The following is a 15,072-nucleotide window of genomic DNA, read 5'->3' as shown; positions in this document are numbered from 1 at the left end:
GGTGAGGCTGCAAGAAGCCAAGTGGGCGCCCCAGGCTCCACGGCGCGGGGCTGCTGGGTTCAGACACCAGTGCCGCGACGCCCCAGAGGGGCCGGCAGGTTGGGCTGACACTGGCGAGCGGGCCAAGGGCAAGGCCAGGGCTGCGCCGAGGGAGCTGCTGCCTGCCCCTCCCAGGACGTGGCCATATTTCTGCTTCGCTGGGAGGGTGACTCCAGGAGCCCAGGAGTTCTGCTCTGGGAGGGGCTGCGCTCGCTGAGGGGACGCCCAGGGACCTGAACCCTAGATTTCCTCGTCCTGGCCTTCCCCAGGGCGCCTTGTAAGTCAGCGCGGCCCTGGCCTGTTCCCGCTTCCAGGCCACCCCACGCCGCCGTGCGCAAGCCAGAGATGGGCCTCGCCCTCCCACCTGCCAGAGGGTCCCCAGGGGGCGAGAACCGACCCATCCTAGGCCCCCCACTCACACGCAAACACGTCTCTGTGGAAAAAGGACTTTATTCAGGAAGTCTACAAAATACAGAATGCGGATAACGCGCTCACTGTAAGTCAGAAAATAAATAACGTCTGGGGGCCGGGCAAGGGTGGCTTTTTTTTTTTAAATACTTTTTTTGTGTGTGTGTTGTTGCCATCCAGCTTTCCCTAAATATAAGATAAAATATTGTGATTTATTTGCAGGTATAAAATATAAATCCCAGCTCAGGGCCATGTGCCACTTTCCCCAGGAGTGGGAGTTTGGGCTCTGGCTGGGGAGAATAACTTAGATTCGTGCAATAAATAACCAGTGGGGGGCAGGTGTATACAGTGGGGGGGGGGCAGGAGAAAGGCCATCCGTGCACTGGTCGCCCCACCCCATAGCGGGCAGGGACGGACCCAGGGACTCACACCAGGCAGCAGGACCACAGGCTCTGCCTCCTCACCTCCACCTGCCACACGGTCACTTCCCTCGTCCCTTCTCTTTGGTCAGCTCCAGAGCACCCTGGCTGCAGGGAGAGCCCAGGGTGGCCAGGCCAGTTCCCTCCCTCTCTTCCGTCTGTGTCACTTTCTTGGTCCCTTTGCTTCTCCTCCTGTCCCTTGCAGAGAGCTGGCTCCCAGACCAGGGCAGCCCTCCGCCACCTCTCCAAGTCCCTGTCCACCGTCCCGTGGAAACCGTGGCTGGAACCCTGCAGCAGAGTGGGAACTGGTGTTTGGTTCCAGCTCACTCACTCACTGAATGTGGCCCCGGGCACCGTCCCCGTGAGTCACCGGGCTTCAAAGGTCGTATCCAATGACCAGGCTTTGGAAGGCCAGACACCCCCACAACCCAAGGCGGAGGTGGGAGCAGGAGGGGGGTCTTCCGGGCAGCGTCTCAGCAGGACAGCCCCACGTCAGGGACAGGGCCAGACCTGGTGTCAAGGGCGCATATTGGCACAATCGGAGCAGCTACCCAATAAGGGGTGCCCCCTTCTCGGGGCCGCCGTGTCCCATTCCTCCCAGCATGAGGAGGGGCAACTCCTCCCACGGTCCCACGGAGACGGCCGGAGCCCCGCCCCCACGACCTACCGAAGTTGCCCTTCCCCAAGGCACTGGGTCCCAGTTTCGGGGGCTGCAAGAGGAAGACGCGGCCCCGGGAGGAAATGTGGGTTCGCCACAGGGGCAAGTGGCTGCAGAGCAAGGGGGCCCTGGGGCAGAGACCTCGCTTAGGCACTTCGGGAGGGGCGATGGGATGGGGCTGGGGGCGCGGCTCGGGCGGGGGGCGGGGCGGGCACTAGGAGGAGCAGGAGGCGGGGCCGGGGCCGGGGGCCGGGCCGGGGCCGGGGGCCGGCGCGGACTTGACGATGGTGATGACGCTGGCGGGCGCCACGAGCGCGGCGGGCCCGCGCGCGGCGGCCACGGAGCGCGCGAAGCCCTGCAGCGCCTCGCACTTGCCGCGCAGCGCGTCGAGCTCCAGGCGCATGGCGGCGTTCTCGCGCGCCAGCTTGTCCACCTCGCGCTCCAGCTCCGACTTCTGCTTCTGCAGCTCCTCCTTCTGGCACACGCGCTTCACGCGGCAGCTGGCGGCGTAGCCGCGGTTCTTGAGCGTGCGGCGCCGCTGCTTGAGCCGCGTCACCTCCTCGGCCGAGAGCCCGCGCAGGTTCCGGTTCAGCTCGCGCACCGACAGCCCCATCAGCGCCTCGTCCGACAGGTGCGGCGTGTTCTCGCTCAGCTCGCGCTTGATCTGCCGGCAGGGGGCACCTGAGGCCCGGGCCGCGCGCGCCCGCCCCCGCGCCTCGCGCCCCCCACGCCCGCCCGCCCCGGCTGGTGGCTGGAATCCGGAAAGGGGAAGAAATGCAGCCGACGCCGGATCCGAGCGCCAGAGGAGGCCGCCCCCGGCTCGTCCCGCATTCCGACCCAGCACCGACCGCTCCTGAGCTCGGCCCGGAAAGCACCTTTGAAAGGGGAAGTGCTCGGCCCTGGGGGCGCACAGCCCCCCTGCGCCCCGGGCCTCCCGGTCCGCAGCCCGGGGGCCCTTCCCATGACGTCACGAGTGCCTGACGCCTGCGGAGCCCCCTGGAGGATTCCAGGAAGGGAAGGGGAAGTGAGCGCCCCGGCCGGGCCACCTCCTCACCTTCAGGGCTTTGCTGGATAAGGGATCCACAGACATGTTGGCAGCCGGTGCCCTCGGGGCTGGAGACCTAGGGGAGAAAGGAGGCCACCAGTTGTTTTTTGCTCCCCACTTAGAGTAAAATCCAACTCCTCCCTTAGCATTCGGAGCCCCTGCTGTGTTGGAGCGCACGCCCAGCCCCTTCCTCTGCACACTGGCCCAGCCACATGCTGTCCCCCGGCCTCCTCAGAGGGACCCTCTACCACTCAGGCCCGAGCCCAGGGTCGCCTCCTCGGGGAGGTCTTCCCTGGCCGCGGGGCTGAAGCGCCCCTGTGTCACTCGCTGCACCTGTGCACTGAGTGGTTTTGTGGTTCGTCTCTCTCCATCCGTTTTCCTAGGAGGGCAGAGGCTTTGCCTGTCTCACCACACGTCGATACGCCTGACTCCGGGGCAGTGCAGAGCAGGCGCCCCACAAACCCACAGCTCACAAGTGGGCACTCCTGCCCCGGCCCAGCTGTGATCTGACTTGATTTCTGCAAGTTCTCCGGGGCCAGCGCTGTGGCGTAGCCGGTAAAGCTGTCACCTGCAGTGCCAGCATCCCACATGGGCGCAGGTTCAAGTCCCGGCTGCTCCACTTCCGATCCAGCTCTCTGCTATGGCCTGGGAAAGCAGTGGAAGATGGCCCAAGTCCTTGGGCCCCTGCACCCGCGTGGGAGACCTGGAGGAAGCTCCTGGCTCCTGGCTTCAGATCGGCACAGCTCCGCTGTTGCAGTCAACTGGGGAGTGAACCAGCAGATGGAAGACCTCTCTCCCTCTCTCCCTCTCTCCCTCTCTGCCTCTCTGCCTCTCTGCCTTTCCTTGGCTCTCTGTGTGACTCTTTCAAATAAATAAATTAAAAAAAAAAGTTTTCCTTCAAGTATAACCTACATACAGAGAAGTACACATAACACACGTATAGCCAAGGACTTCACAATGTCCCCAGCACCCCATGGACACAGCGCGGGGCCAGTCCCCAGCCCTCCCCAAGCACAGGGGGCGTGGCCCAGCAGGGCCCCAGGCAGCGGGGCCCCAGGTGTGGCAGCAGCTGTTTGCCCAGGCGTGCACCTGGCACTGGGGGCGCAGAGGTTTATAAACACTCGAGGACGGCACCTGCCGGGGTCAGCGGTCACTGCTCTGGGACAGGCAAGGCCTCCCAAGGCCCCTTGAAAGCAGCTACCCTGTCCCTGCCTGGTGACCAGGCCTCCTGCGGTGTGACCCGAGCGCGCTCCTGGGCCAACCCCCGTGAGGAGTGGGAGAACACCAGGAAGCTGCCTGGTGACTGGAAGCCCGGCGTCCTAGACGCTGTCATTACAAGACCCCAGGAGCTGGAGGCAGGGCGTGAAGGGCCGGGGACAGGCCCTGGCTCCCTGACACGGCCGGCAGGACCCGCATGTGTGCTGGGGACCCTGGAGGAATGCAAGAGCAACAGGCCCTGGCCCGCACACGCCGGGGCTTGTGGAGGGCGGCCCGCAGAGCTCTCTGCACCACGTGCCGCCCCGCGTGTGACCCAGGGCGGCACGTCCATCAGGGCAGCTGTCCTCTCCCAGCAGCCTCCACGGCGCCCATCCCAGTGGTCTCCACGGCCGCAGCGGTGCGCCCCAGCACTGGCTGCTCCTCCAAGGGACCAGGGAGCTCCCTCCGCCCGGCATGCCTGCTCCCGGGACAGCCACGGAGCTTGCTTCAGATCCCATGTTCCCAGCCACTGGTGCCCACGGCGCGTGCACACACACAGCCTGTCTCCCTCCCCAGCCTCGGGTTTCTCTAGAGCACCGTGGGCGTCGCTGATGACCGATCCTCCTGCGTGTTGCGTCTGTGGAATGGAGGTCCTGTGGCCCACAGCTGCCTCCCGGGGCTTGGGGCAGGGGCCTGCCAGCCCCTCCCCGCCCACACGGCCAGGGGGTCCAGCAGCTCCAGGGAAAGGAGGAGCGGTTCAGGGGCGGGAAGCTGGCACCCACAGGGATCTCAGGCCAGCGGGCTCTAGGGACTTCCCGTGTGGTGGCCAGGAGGGGCGAGGCCCAGGGTCCCAGGCCAGCGCTCAGCAGCCGTGGTGTCCTGTGCGGCTCCCCGGTGGGGAAGGCCTGCTTCCTGGTGGAGCTCTGAGCTGTAGCCCTCACTGCTGAACAAGTGGGCTCCGCCTGGGCCCGGGCCTCAGTTTCCCTGCCTAGCCCCTCCAGTCCCTGTGGGCTCGGGCCTGGCTTGCCCAGCAAGCTGTCTCTGGAGGCCTCCATGCCTGCCCCCTCACTATCCCTCCTGCCTGGCCCAATCATATGGACCCCACACTGCCCTGACCAGTCACTGACATGTCCAGACCCCGCCCTCCGCCACCCTGCCCGTCAGAGCCACACACGGCCCTGCCACATAGTGCCCCAGGGAGCTTCCTGCCCTGTGAACCCTCCTGTGCCACCACCAGACTAGAACCTGCTGTGGCTCCCACTGTCCTGAGGCCAGAGGCCGGCCCATCCCCAGGCTAGTGCACAGCCTCAACTGTGCACCCCAGCCATGTGGATGTCTTCCTCTGACCCCACCCGGGCACTCCCCCCCCCCTCCTCTGTCGGGCAGGCTCCTCTTCATCCTTGTGCCCTCCTCCTCCTCCTCCTCCAGGAAGCCCTCCCTGACCTTTAGGCCTTGTTAGGCACCACCCCCCACCTCCACCCCCCTCTCCCCACCACACAGCCATGGGCTGTTTCCTTGTCTCTCCACCAGGCAGGGAGCTCCAGGGGCTGAACCAGGATGGCTGGCTGGGCGGAGTCACTGACACCGTCACCCAGCTGGTCAGCGTCCAGGCCTGGCCAGACACAGTCTGCGAGAAAACCTCAGGCCAGCCCCCAGTTCCTCCTCCTTCCCATCTGTGTCCCTTCCGAGGGGTAGAGACGGCACACGGGTGGGGCGGGGGGCGGGGCACGGCAAGGGAGCAAGGTGGGGAGTGGGAGACGGAAAGAGCACTGAGTGGGGGCACGCCCTGTCCGTCTTCTCCAGGCCACCTGACCTTGGCCGAGACTCCACCTCTCCGGGTGTCCACTCTCCTCTGCGCGGTACCTGCCTGGCAGGTTCTGGTGGAGCGGAGGGGTGCATGCAGTGGCGGTCAGCCAGCGCCCGGGAGGGCAGGAAAGCGAGAATCCGAGCTGCCGGAGCCGGGGCCACAGCCAGCCCTGGCAGCGCTCTGCCTCAGCAGCTCCCAGCTGCCCGGGGCCAGCCCAGGGACGGCCCTTACAGCCCTAGGCCCCACCTCCTCACTCCCCCAGGGGGCGGCGGAGACCCAGAGAGGCCATCGCTTGCCTGAAGTCCCGTGGGCACCTGTGAGGCCTGGACTGAGTGCCGGCTCCTCTGACGACTGTGACTTGATGCCTGGCAGCCCCCTGGGCCACACAGCCAGCACGGGGTGGAGTTCAGGACGGGGTTCATGTGAGGTTCAGGACGGAGGCCACCCTGGTGCCCACTGCCGGGCTTCGAGGGGCCAGGCTTTGGGCGGGGCCTGCCAGGACACCCGCATCCGGCTGCACAGAGGGGCCGGCCGCGAGGGGACCCCTGATGATGGGGTGATCCCTGATGATAGGCACAGCGCGGAGACACTGGCAGGGGCCACACGCTCAGGAGCCGCGAGTGGCTGGCTCGCCCACCACACCCCTCTCCCCCGCCCCTGCCCACTCATGGCTCATCAAGCCCACACGTACTCCCAGGAAGTGACACAGAGCCTCTGAGTCCTTCTCAACACAGCCCTGCCTGCCCCTCTCGCTGCTGGGGCTGGCTGGGACACGGACCCCAGGAAGTCCTCCGCACTCCCCTCCAGCCCGTCGGCTCCCGCAGGCCCCCGTGCCCAGGGGATGTCACGGAGGGAAAGTCACAGAGGGAAAGTCCCACAGGCTGCCGCGCTGTGCTGGGAGCCCTGGAGCCTGGGGCTTCCGGCCCTGCCGGCCTGGGGCTTGCACAGCAGCAGAGCCGGCCTCGGCCGGGTGGCTGCGGGTGGCAGTGGGGGACTGGCGCCCCGGGGCCTGCTCCCACCCCGGCCAGCGCTCTCTCAGGGCCTCCCTTCCTGGCCTCTTCTCTTCCCTCGGAGGCCGGCAGAACCCCTCCCAGGGTCTGCAGGTTCCTAACCTTCTTTGGAGGCCTGGGGAGTGAGCTTTCTCTTGGGGACTGACAGAGGCCTCGCCCAATCAGCAGCCAGCGGCTCTCGCGCGCAGCCCCGTCCCCGGCCCCCAGGCCCACCCCAGAGACAGCCTGGAGACGGCCCACCCACTGGCACGGCTCCTCCTGGCTGCCGAGCCATTCCGCTTGCGCGCTGTGAGGACACAGGGAAAAAATGTGTTTTCCTGGGTCTTGGCAGCTGGCGCTGGGGGCACTCCTCCCTGCTGGAAGGGGAGCAGGGCAGGGGGAACCAAGCACAGCAGGGAAGTGACGGCGGGTGGCTCCAGCCCGGGCTCTGCCCCCCACTCACATCCCGGCCTCCCCTCCCCGGCATGCCGACCGCCCCTCAGCCTGAGGTCCCGTTCCCACAGTAATGGCCTCCAAGCTAGTGGTATCCTCGGAGCACCAAGACCACCAGCGGAGGAAGGCCTGGGAGGAGGGTAAGGAAATCAGTGCAGGATTCCTGGAGGCGGGGGCGTGACAACACAAACTCCTAGCCCCTTCTGCGCTTGCACAGCCAGAGACCACTTCTCCTTTCGGATGGCCCAGGACCACAGCCGCCTCCACCTCCACGCCCTGTCCTCCTCGGGAGCTGTCAGGAGGACTGACACAGACCCACACCGCTGCCCGGCTGCCCCCCGCTCCAGCCCATACAGGCCAGGCTCTCCGCCTGCTCCCAGGATCTCAGGCTAACATCAGCTGAATGAATGGGCATACATCCTGTGTGCGTGTTCCCCAGACACATGGCAGCGTGTGTGCGTGCGTGTGTGCATGCGTGTGTGCGTATGTGTGTACGTGCATGAGTGTGTGTGCGTATGCACATGTGTGTGCGTGTGTGCATGCGCGTGTGTATGTGTGTGCATGCATGTGCGTGCGTGTGCGTGTGCGTGCGTGTGTGAAGCCCCCAGCCCCACTCCCTCTGGGGGACAGTGTCAAGACGCCAGGCCCTTTCCCGCCTCAGGGCGCGGAGCTCTTCGGGAACATGGGCCCAGTGCTCACGCACTGCGTCTGCAAACATCCAAGAGCTGTGGCGTGACGGGCGCCGAGGGTCCGCGGGGATCACAGCCCCTCACGCCAAGGGCTCCTCGGACAATCACCACGCCATCGCTCGCTAGTCACCTCCTCAGGGACGCCTCCCTGATTGCCTTGGCTAAGTCAGAGCCCCGTCCCTACTTTCAAACCACAAGGACTCCCCCCAGCGCCTGGTCCATTGGCAAGGCGAGGCTAAGAGCGTCGGCACTGGGGCAGCCCTCGCTGTCCTCGGCCCCGTGGACCTGGGGTGCGTCTGAGCGGCTGCAGCTCCCAGTGCTAACTTTCCATCTGCGACTGAGTCAGAGCCACTTCCCCTCAGCCCGTGACCCGCGGCCCTATTTGGGGATGTTCCCTGCCCGGCTTTGGCTCCCGGCCCCGCATCCTGCTGGCCCGGAACTGTGGGCTTTGCCTTCTCTCGTGTGCCCCCGGGAAAGAGGCTGTGCACAGAGGCGGCCTTAATGTCCCCTTCCTACCTGCCCTCTGCCACTCTGGGGGTTGCACACGGGGACACCGAGGGTCCCAGCCACGGGCGCAAAGCCCCAAAGGCTCAAAGCTTACAGACGACAGACGACCCTCGCCCTGGCAACCTTCGCTGCCCCCCGCCCCCGGTTCTGCAGCCTGTGCGTGGGGAGAGAGGGAGCCAGGTGAGCGCCCAGAACCCTCAGCAGCTGCCACCGGGCCAAACGCGTGCTTTCTGCAGCTTACAGGGAAAGGGGCCAGGTCAGTGCCCACCCTTCACACTCCGCCTGCTGACCCCGCCGGGCCCCAGCTGACAGCCCTGGCTCTGCCGCTGGCTGCTGACCGGCTTCTGCGGCCCGGCTGTCCGTCCATTCGCCCCGACTGGGTGGTCCCACCTGTGCACTACCAGGAGGGCAGAAACCAGCCCTGCCCATCCTCCACCACCCAGAATGCTCGCCTGGGACCCCCCTCTCCCCCAGGCCTGTCTGTTCCCCTGGGACAGGGGATGAGCAGCCCCGGGGGTGAGTGAGCGTCCTAAGGGTCCACCCTCCCCAGGGAGCCGGGAAATCTGGGGACGAGACCCTGGGCTCCAGCACACCTTAGTTCAGGGACCCAGCAGGGTGCCAGGTGAGAGGTGCCCAGCCCAGCTGGGTGAGGTCTGGCCAACCGCGCCCCACCCTGGGTCTGTAGGCACAGGCTGTGGGTCACATGGCTGCGGCCCTGGGAAACCCCACGGAGAGCGGTGGGAGGGGCAGCCCTGGTTGGCAGGAAAGAGTGGGAGGCGGGGAAGAATCCCTGGACCCGGTGCGATCACGGACCCGGCCGCCGCCTTCGCTGTCTTCATTCTGCCTCGTTCCTGTGGACGCCCTGGGGCACGCCCTCTCCTAGGTACACACGCGTGGACACCATGGACACACACAGGCACGCCCGCTGGCACCAGGGGCACACGCACGCGCGCCCCGCCCCGAGGTACACCGCGCGCGCCCCGGGCCGGATACCTGGACGCCGGCCAGAGAACACACGCAGCCGCCGGCCGCGGACGTAAACACACCGCGCACGCAGGACGGCGGGCGCGGGTCCAGGGCCGCTGCCCCCGGCGTCGCCTGCCCGCCCTCCCGCGGCCCCCGCGTCCTCGGAGGGGGCCCGCTCTGCCCCGCCCGCCCAAGCCGGCTGCGGCCGCGGCGGGTCCAGTCTTGGCCCCTCGGCCCGCGCCCGCCGCCGCGCGGTGGATCCGCGGGAGCCCCGACGGAGCGGGCCCGGGCGCCCCGCCTCAGCTACGACCCCCGGCGCGGGGACCCCGCCGCCTCGCGGCCCCGCGCGCAGCCCCGGCCCGCGCCCCGCGTCCTCACCGTCTCTCGGCCCGCTAGGCCTGGCGCCCCGCGCGCGTCTCGCCGCTGCCCCGGCCGCTGTCCGGCCCCGCGCCCTGACCCTCTGCTCTCCGGCCGAGCCGGGTCCCGGGAGCGCCGCGCCGAGTTTTGTTGTGGGGCGGGCGGCTCAGAGGGCCTGGGAGCGCGGAGTTGTAAGGCGAGCTTCCCGGAATTACTCACTCACAGGATTCCTTTCATTCATAAAAACCCAGTCATGCGGTGACGTCACCCCGCGGCCGCCCGCCCCGGCCCCGCCCCCGGGAGGCCCCGCCCCGAGAGGCCACGCCCCAGGGAAAAGGCCACGCCCCGGGGCCGCCTCCCTCCCTCCTGCAAGCCTGCCCCAGCCCCGGTTCCAGCGCCCCCGGGATGCGTTCGCGGGACGCCTCGCGAGAGCTCGCGTGGGTGGGGGTGTCATTTGCTTCCCTGGCTGCCGCTTTGAGCCTTTTGTCCGGATGACCTCATCCAGTCCCGTGATTTGTTATCTATTTATTGAAAGGCAGGGAGCCGAGACAGCCGGTAAAGAGGTTGTCCATGGGCCGGTTCACTGCCCACATGCTGACAGCAGTCGTGGCCGGGCCAGGCGGCAGCCAGGAGCTGGGAACTCCGGAGTCCTAGCCACCCACCTGCTGCCTCCCAGGTGCGCAGAAGCAAGGAGCCGGGATGGGGCGCGGAGCGGCGCCCGGGGCTGCAGGTGTGTGTCCGTCAGGCCCCGATTCATATTTTCAGGGCTGACGGCTTCTCTGAGTTTGCGACTCAGCCAACCACCCACCCCGCATCCCGCGGCTGTCAGATGGGACTGCGATCACAATGCCAAAGCCCAGCTCCCGACCACAGACCCCACCCCCGCTGCCGCCAGTCACCCCATGGGGTTCCTCTCCCTGGTCCTCCCTTCCTCCCTACTCAGGAATGAGCCCGTCTGCCCCCGCCCAGCCCCCTGCCCACCACCTGCTGGTCGGCTTCCCTGGACGCCGGCAGAGCCTCCCTGTGGGCTCCCTGCCCTGCTCCCCAAGGCCCTCTCCGTCCACGAGCCAACGTCCTCCTGGGAATGGAGGTCAGGTGTTTTCCACACCGCCTCTGGCTGCACACCCTCAGTGGCCTGTCTTCCGTTAGTAAGGAATTGTGCCTGTAAGGCCGTCACAAAACACAGCAAGCAGCGGAGTAAGGGAGAGGGCTTATTGGGGGAAACCCGACAGACTAGGGGAGGGGCGAAGAAGGAGAGCATAGGGGGGAGAGAGAGAGAGAGAGGGAGAGAGGGAGCCACGTGCAGGAACAGGTCTTCTTAAAACTTTGCCAGGGGTGGGCGGGGAAGTAGGAGCAGTGAATCCCATTGGATGGGGGTGGAGCTGACACCTGTGGTGGGGCCAAGGGGTCACCTGGCTTCCAGCAATGGCAGCGGGGGGGGGGGGGACTAGAGCCTAGGATGGCGTCTGGGGTGTAGATCGCACCACAGATAAGAGATAAGACTGCGCCATTTTACTAACAGCACCTCTCGGGGCTGGCACTGTGGCTGGGTAGGCTAAGCCTCCGCCTGTGGCACCGGCAGCCCACATAGGCACAGGTTCTAGTCCCGGCTGCTCCTCTTCTGATCCAGCCCCCTGCTAACAGCCTGGGAAAGCAGCAGCAGTTGGCCCAAGTGCGTGGGCCCCTGCTACCCATACGGGAGACCCGGATGGAGTTCCTGGCTCCTGGCTTCAGCCTGGCCTAGCCATTGTGGCCATTTGGGGAGTGAACCAGCAGATGGACGACCTCTTCTCTTCGCTTCTCTTCTCTTCTCTTCTCTTCTCTTCTCTTCTCTTCTCTTTCTCTGTAACTCTGCCTTTCAAATGAATAAATAATTTTTTTTTTAAAAAAGGAGGCCTTTCCTGACTTCCCTGGCAAAAGGAATCTTGAGCTGAAATTTGTTTTTATGTTACTTTATTATCGCTACAGGCTATCACCTTGTTCATGCACTTGCTTTTATTTCTCGTCTGTCTTCCCCAGCCAGAAGGTTGAATTTGCCGACAGAAGGACCTCGTCTTCCTGTTCACCGCTGCATGTGCAGTACCTGAAACAGTTCTTGACACATAGTGGGCCCTCGTGAGTGTGTGTTGAGGGAAGAAATGTGTGCATAGAAAGACTTTCCAGGGGCCACCACTGTGGCGCAGTGGGTTAAAGCCACCACCTGCAGTGCCGGCATCCCATATAGGTGCCGGTTCGAGTCCCGGCCCTCCACTTCTGATCCAGCTCTCAGCTATGGCCTGGAAAAGCAGTAGAAGATGGCCCAAGTGCTTGGGCCCCTGCTCCTGTGTGGGAGACCCGGAGGAAGCCCCTGGCTCCTGGCTTCAGATCAGTGCAGCGCTGGCTGTTGCGGCCAACTGAGGTGTGAACCAGCAGATGGAAGACTCTCTCTCTGCCTCTCTGTAACTCTGTATTTCAAATAAATAAATAAATCTTAAAAAAAAAAAGAAAAAGACTTTCCAAAGTCAGCTGGGAAGTGCGAGAGCTGGATTGGAGTCCAGGCCTGGCTCCCTTTGGGGCCAAAGTTAAGGGGCAGGGTGCGGTCCCATTTTAAAAGTGGGGCTCTCTGGCTTGAAGGGGCTCCTTTGGCCAAATCAAGCTCAATTTGAACACCAGCATAAAGGATGATGCTAACGCATGCTCACCCACCGAGTCAGATCAGAATCCGTGAGTCCACAGCAGTATAAGTAGGTGAGCAGGAGAGAAGAGAAAGGCTGTTGTTTGAGTTTCATTTATTTATTTGAAAAAGAGCGAGAGAGATCTTCCACCCACTGGCTCACTCCCCAAATGGCTGCAGGTCTGGGCCAGGCCAAAGCAGGGAGCCAGGAGCTCCATCCTGGGCTAGCACAGGGCTGGATGGGACGTGGAACAGCTGGGATCCAGACTGGCGCTCCTGTGTGGGATGCCGGTGTTGCAAGCTTGGTTAACCCACTGCACCATGACGCTGGCCAGAGAAAGATCTGTAAGTAGAAGGAATAATAGCAAGTGACCATCAGACAACGCCACCGTAATACGGATAGCAGCAGGAAGCATCGATGGATACGGACATGTGATGAGAGACAAGACATGGACATAACTTTGAGATATTTTCCCACAAGATAGCTATCAATTGTACAGGGAGGCCGGCGCCACGGCTCACTAGGCTAATCCTCTGCCTGCGGTGCTGGCACCCCGGGTTCTGGTCCCGGTCGTGGCGCCGGATTCTGTCCCTGTTGCTCCTCTTCCGGTCCAGCTCTCAGCTGTGGCCTGGGAAGGCAGTGGAGGATGGCCCAAGTGCTTGGGCCCTGTACCCCATGGGAGACCAGGAGAAGCACCTGGCTCCTGGCTTCGGATCGGCACAGTGCACCGGCCATAGCAGCCATTTAGGGGGTGAACCAACGGAAGGAAGACCTTTCTCTCTGTCTCTCTCTCTCTCACTGTCTAACTCTGCCTGTCAAATAAAATAAAAATAAAAAAAGTAGACTAGTGTTAAATGCAGGCTAGTGTTAAATGTAGACTATTGTTAAATGCAGACTAGTGTTAAATATAGACTAGTTTTTTTAAAAGATTTTTTTTTCATTTTTATTTTTTTGACAGGCAGAGTGGACAGTGAGAGAGAGAGAGACAGAGAGAAAGGTCTTCCTTTTTGCCGTTGGTTCACCTTCCAATGGCCACCATGGCCGGCACGCTACGGCCAGTGCATTGCGCTGATCCAAAGCCAGGAGCCAGGTACTTCTCCTGGTCTCCCATGGGGTGCAGGGCCCAAGCACCTGGGCCATCCTCCACTGCACTCCCGGGCCACAGCAGAGAGCTGGCCTGGAAGAGGGGCAACCGGGACAGAATCCGGCGCCCCGACCGGGACTAGAACCCGGTGTGCGTGGCGCCGGCTTATTTATTTATTTGAAAGTCATAGTTACACAGAGAGAGGAGAGGCAGAGAGAGAGGTCCTCCATCCAATGGTTCACTCCCCAATTGGCCGCAATGGCTGAAGCTGTGCCGAACTGAAGCCAGGAGCCAGGAGCTTCTTCTGGGTCTCCCACGTGGGTGCAGGGCCCCAAGGACTTGGGCCATCATCTACTGCTTTTCCAGGCCACAGCAGAGAGCTGGATCGAAAGAGGCGCAGCCGGGACTAGAACCAGCACCCATATGGGATGCCGCCGCTTCAGGCCAGGGCATTAACCCGCTGAGCCACAGCGCTGGCTCCAAATGTAGACTAATATTAAGGATTGAATTGTGTTCCTGTGTGTTAAGGTCCTAACCCCTAATACCCCAGACTGTGTCTGTATTTGGAAATAAGGTGTTAGTGGAGGTGAGTGAATTAAAATAAGGTGCTTAGAGTGGGCCCTGATTCAGCCTGACCGATACCCCTGGCGGGAGAGCAGCACATCTGGATGGCTAGGAACAACGGCGGGCACAGGCACGGGGAGAGACTCCGGCGAACGCAGCTCCCGCAGGGCATGGGGCAGCAGCGGGGCCAGGGGAAACCAGGCCGGGGATCGCAGACTCCAGCCTGCAGGCCGTGAGAGCAGACAGCTCCGTCCATCCTTCCGTCCGTCTGTGAGCCCCGGCTGTGATGTTTCCTGTGGCAGCCTGAGCTGACCAGTGTGGAGAGATGGGGGAGGGCGGGGGTTTCAAGCAAATTCGATCAAACGTTCACATTTGGGGAATCGTGGAGAAGAGCATGGGAAACTCTCCCATGTTCCTGCTGCTTTGCTTTATTTTTTTATTTTTTTAATTTTTTTAATTTTTAATTTTTTATTTTTTGACAGGCAGAGTGGACAGTGAGAGAGAGAGACAGAGAGAAAGGTCTTCCTTTGCCGTTGGTTCACCCTCCAATGGCCGCCGCGGCCGGCGCGCTGCAGCCGGCGCACCGCGCTGATCCGATGGCAGGAGCCAGGTGCTTCTCCTGGTCTCCCATGGGGTGCAGGGCCCAAGCACCTGGGCCATCCTCCACTGCACTCCCTGGCCACAGCAGAGAGCTGGCCTGGAAGAGGGGCAAGCGGGACAGAATCCGGCGCCCCGACCGGGACTAGAACCTGGTGTGCCGGCGCCGCTAGGCGGAGGATTAGCCTAGTGAGCCGCGGCGCCGGCCCTATTTTTTAAATTTTGACAGGCAGAGTTAGACAGTGAGAGAGAGAGAGACAGAGAGAAAGGTCTTCCTTCCGTTGGTTCACCCCCTAAATGGCCGCTATGGCCGGAGCTATGCCGATCCGAAGCCAGGAGCCAGGTGCTTCTCCTGGTCTCCCATGGGGTGCAGGGCCCAAGGACCTGGGCAATCCTCCACTGCACTCCCTGGCCACAGCAGAGAGCTGGCCTGGAAGAGGGGCAACCGGGACAGAATCCTGCGCCCCAAATGGGACTAGAACCCGGGGTGCCAGCGACACAGGCAGAGGATTAGCCTAGTGAGTCACGGCACCAGCCACCCGCTTTGCTTTAAACGACATCATAATGGAAGCAAGTTCTTAGCAGTGGGGACCTGGGGCTCCAGTCCCAGCTGTAGCCCTCCGCGGATGTCCCCACTCT

General features: G+C 63.6%; 1 protein-coding gene across 3 annotated transcripts; it reads right to left on the bottom strand.

Moving 5' to 3' along the window:
- Nucleotides 1-473: 473 nt before the first annotated feature.
- MAFF (MAF bZIP transcription factor F) lies at nucleotides 474-9,776 on the bottom strand. Of its 3 annotated transcripts, none has more exons than XM_051845936.2 (3): nucleotides 9,556-9,776; nucleotides 2,579-2,645; nucleotides 474-2,188 (listed from the first exon to the last, which is right to left on the bottom strand). In XM_051845936.2, exons 2-3 carry the CDS (start codon nucleotides 2,612-2,614, stop codon nucleotides 1,739-1,741), a joined length of 486 nt encoding a protein of 161 aa, XP_051701896.2. In that variant the 5' UTR covers nucleotides 2,615-2,645; nucleotides 9,556-9,776; the 3' UTR covers nucleotides 474-1,738. The 3 variants fall into 3 exon arrangements, with proteins under 3 accessions (XP_051701896.2, XP_051701898.2, XP_051701895.2); XM_051845938.2 differs by lacking the exon at nucleotides 9,556-9,776 and adding an exon at nucleotides 5,888-7,480; XM_051845935.2 differs by lacking the exon at nucleotides 9,556-9,776 and adding an exon at nucleotides 5,580-5,832.
- Nucleotides 9,777-15,072: the final 5,296 nt, after the last annotated feature.

Source organism: Oryctolagus cuniculus, chromosome 11 (genome assembly GCF_964237555.1).
Source record: "Oryctolagus cuniculus chromosome 11, mOryCun1.1, whole genome shotgun sequence".
NCBI classification, from domain to species: Eukaryota; Metazoa; Chordata; class Mammalia; order Lagomorpha; family Leporidae; genus Oryctolagus; species Oryctolagus cuniculus.
This window is presented reverse-complemented; position numbering and strand designations above follow the sequence as displayed.

What these genes read in the sequence shown, in the direction of transcription:
- MAFF (XM_051845935.2), bottom strand. Translation starts at nt 5,665, where the DNA reads ATGCACCCCTCCGCTCCACCAGAACCTGCCAGGCAGGTACCGCGCAGA. An exon ending in GAGGTGGAGTCTCGGCCAAG is followed by an intron (nt 2,646 to 5,579) that starts GTCAGGTGGCCT and finishes TTTCTCCCCTAG; the next exon opens with GTCTCCAGCCCCGAGGGCAC. An exon ending in TATCCAGCAAAGCCCTGAAG is followed by an intron (nt 2,189 to 2,578) that starts GTGAGGAGGTGG and finishes CCCTGCCGGCAG; the next exon opens with ATCAAGCGCGAGCTGAGCGA.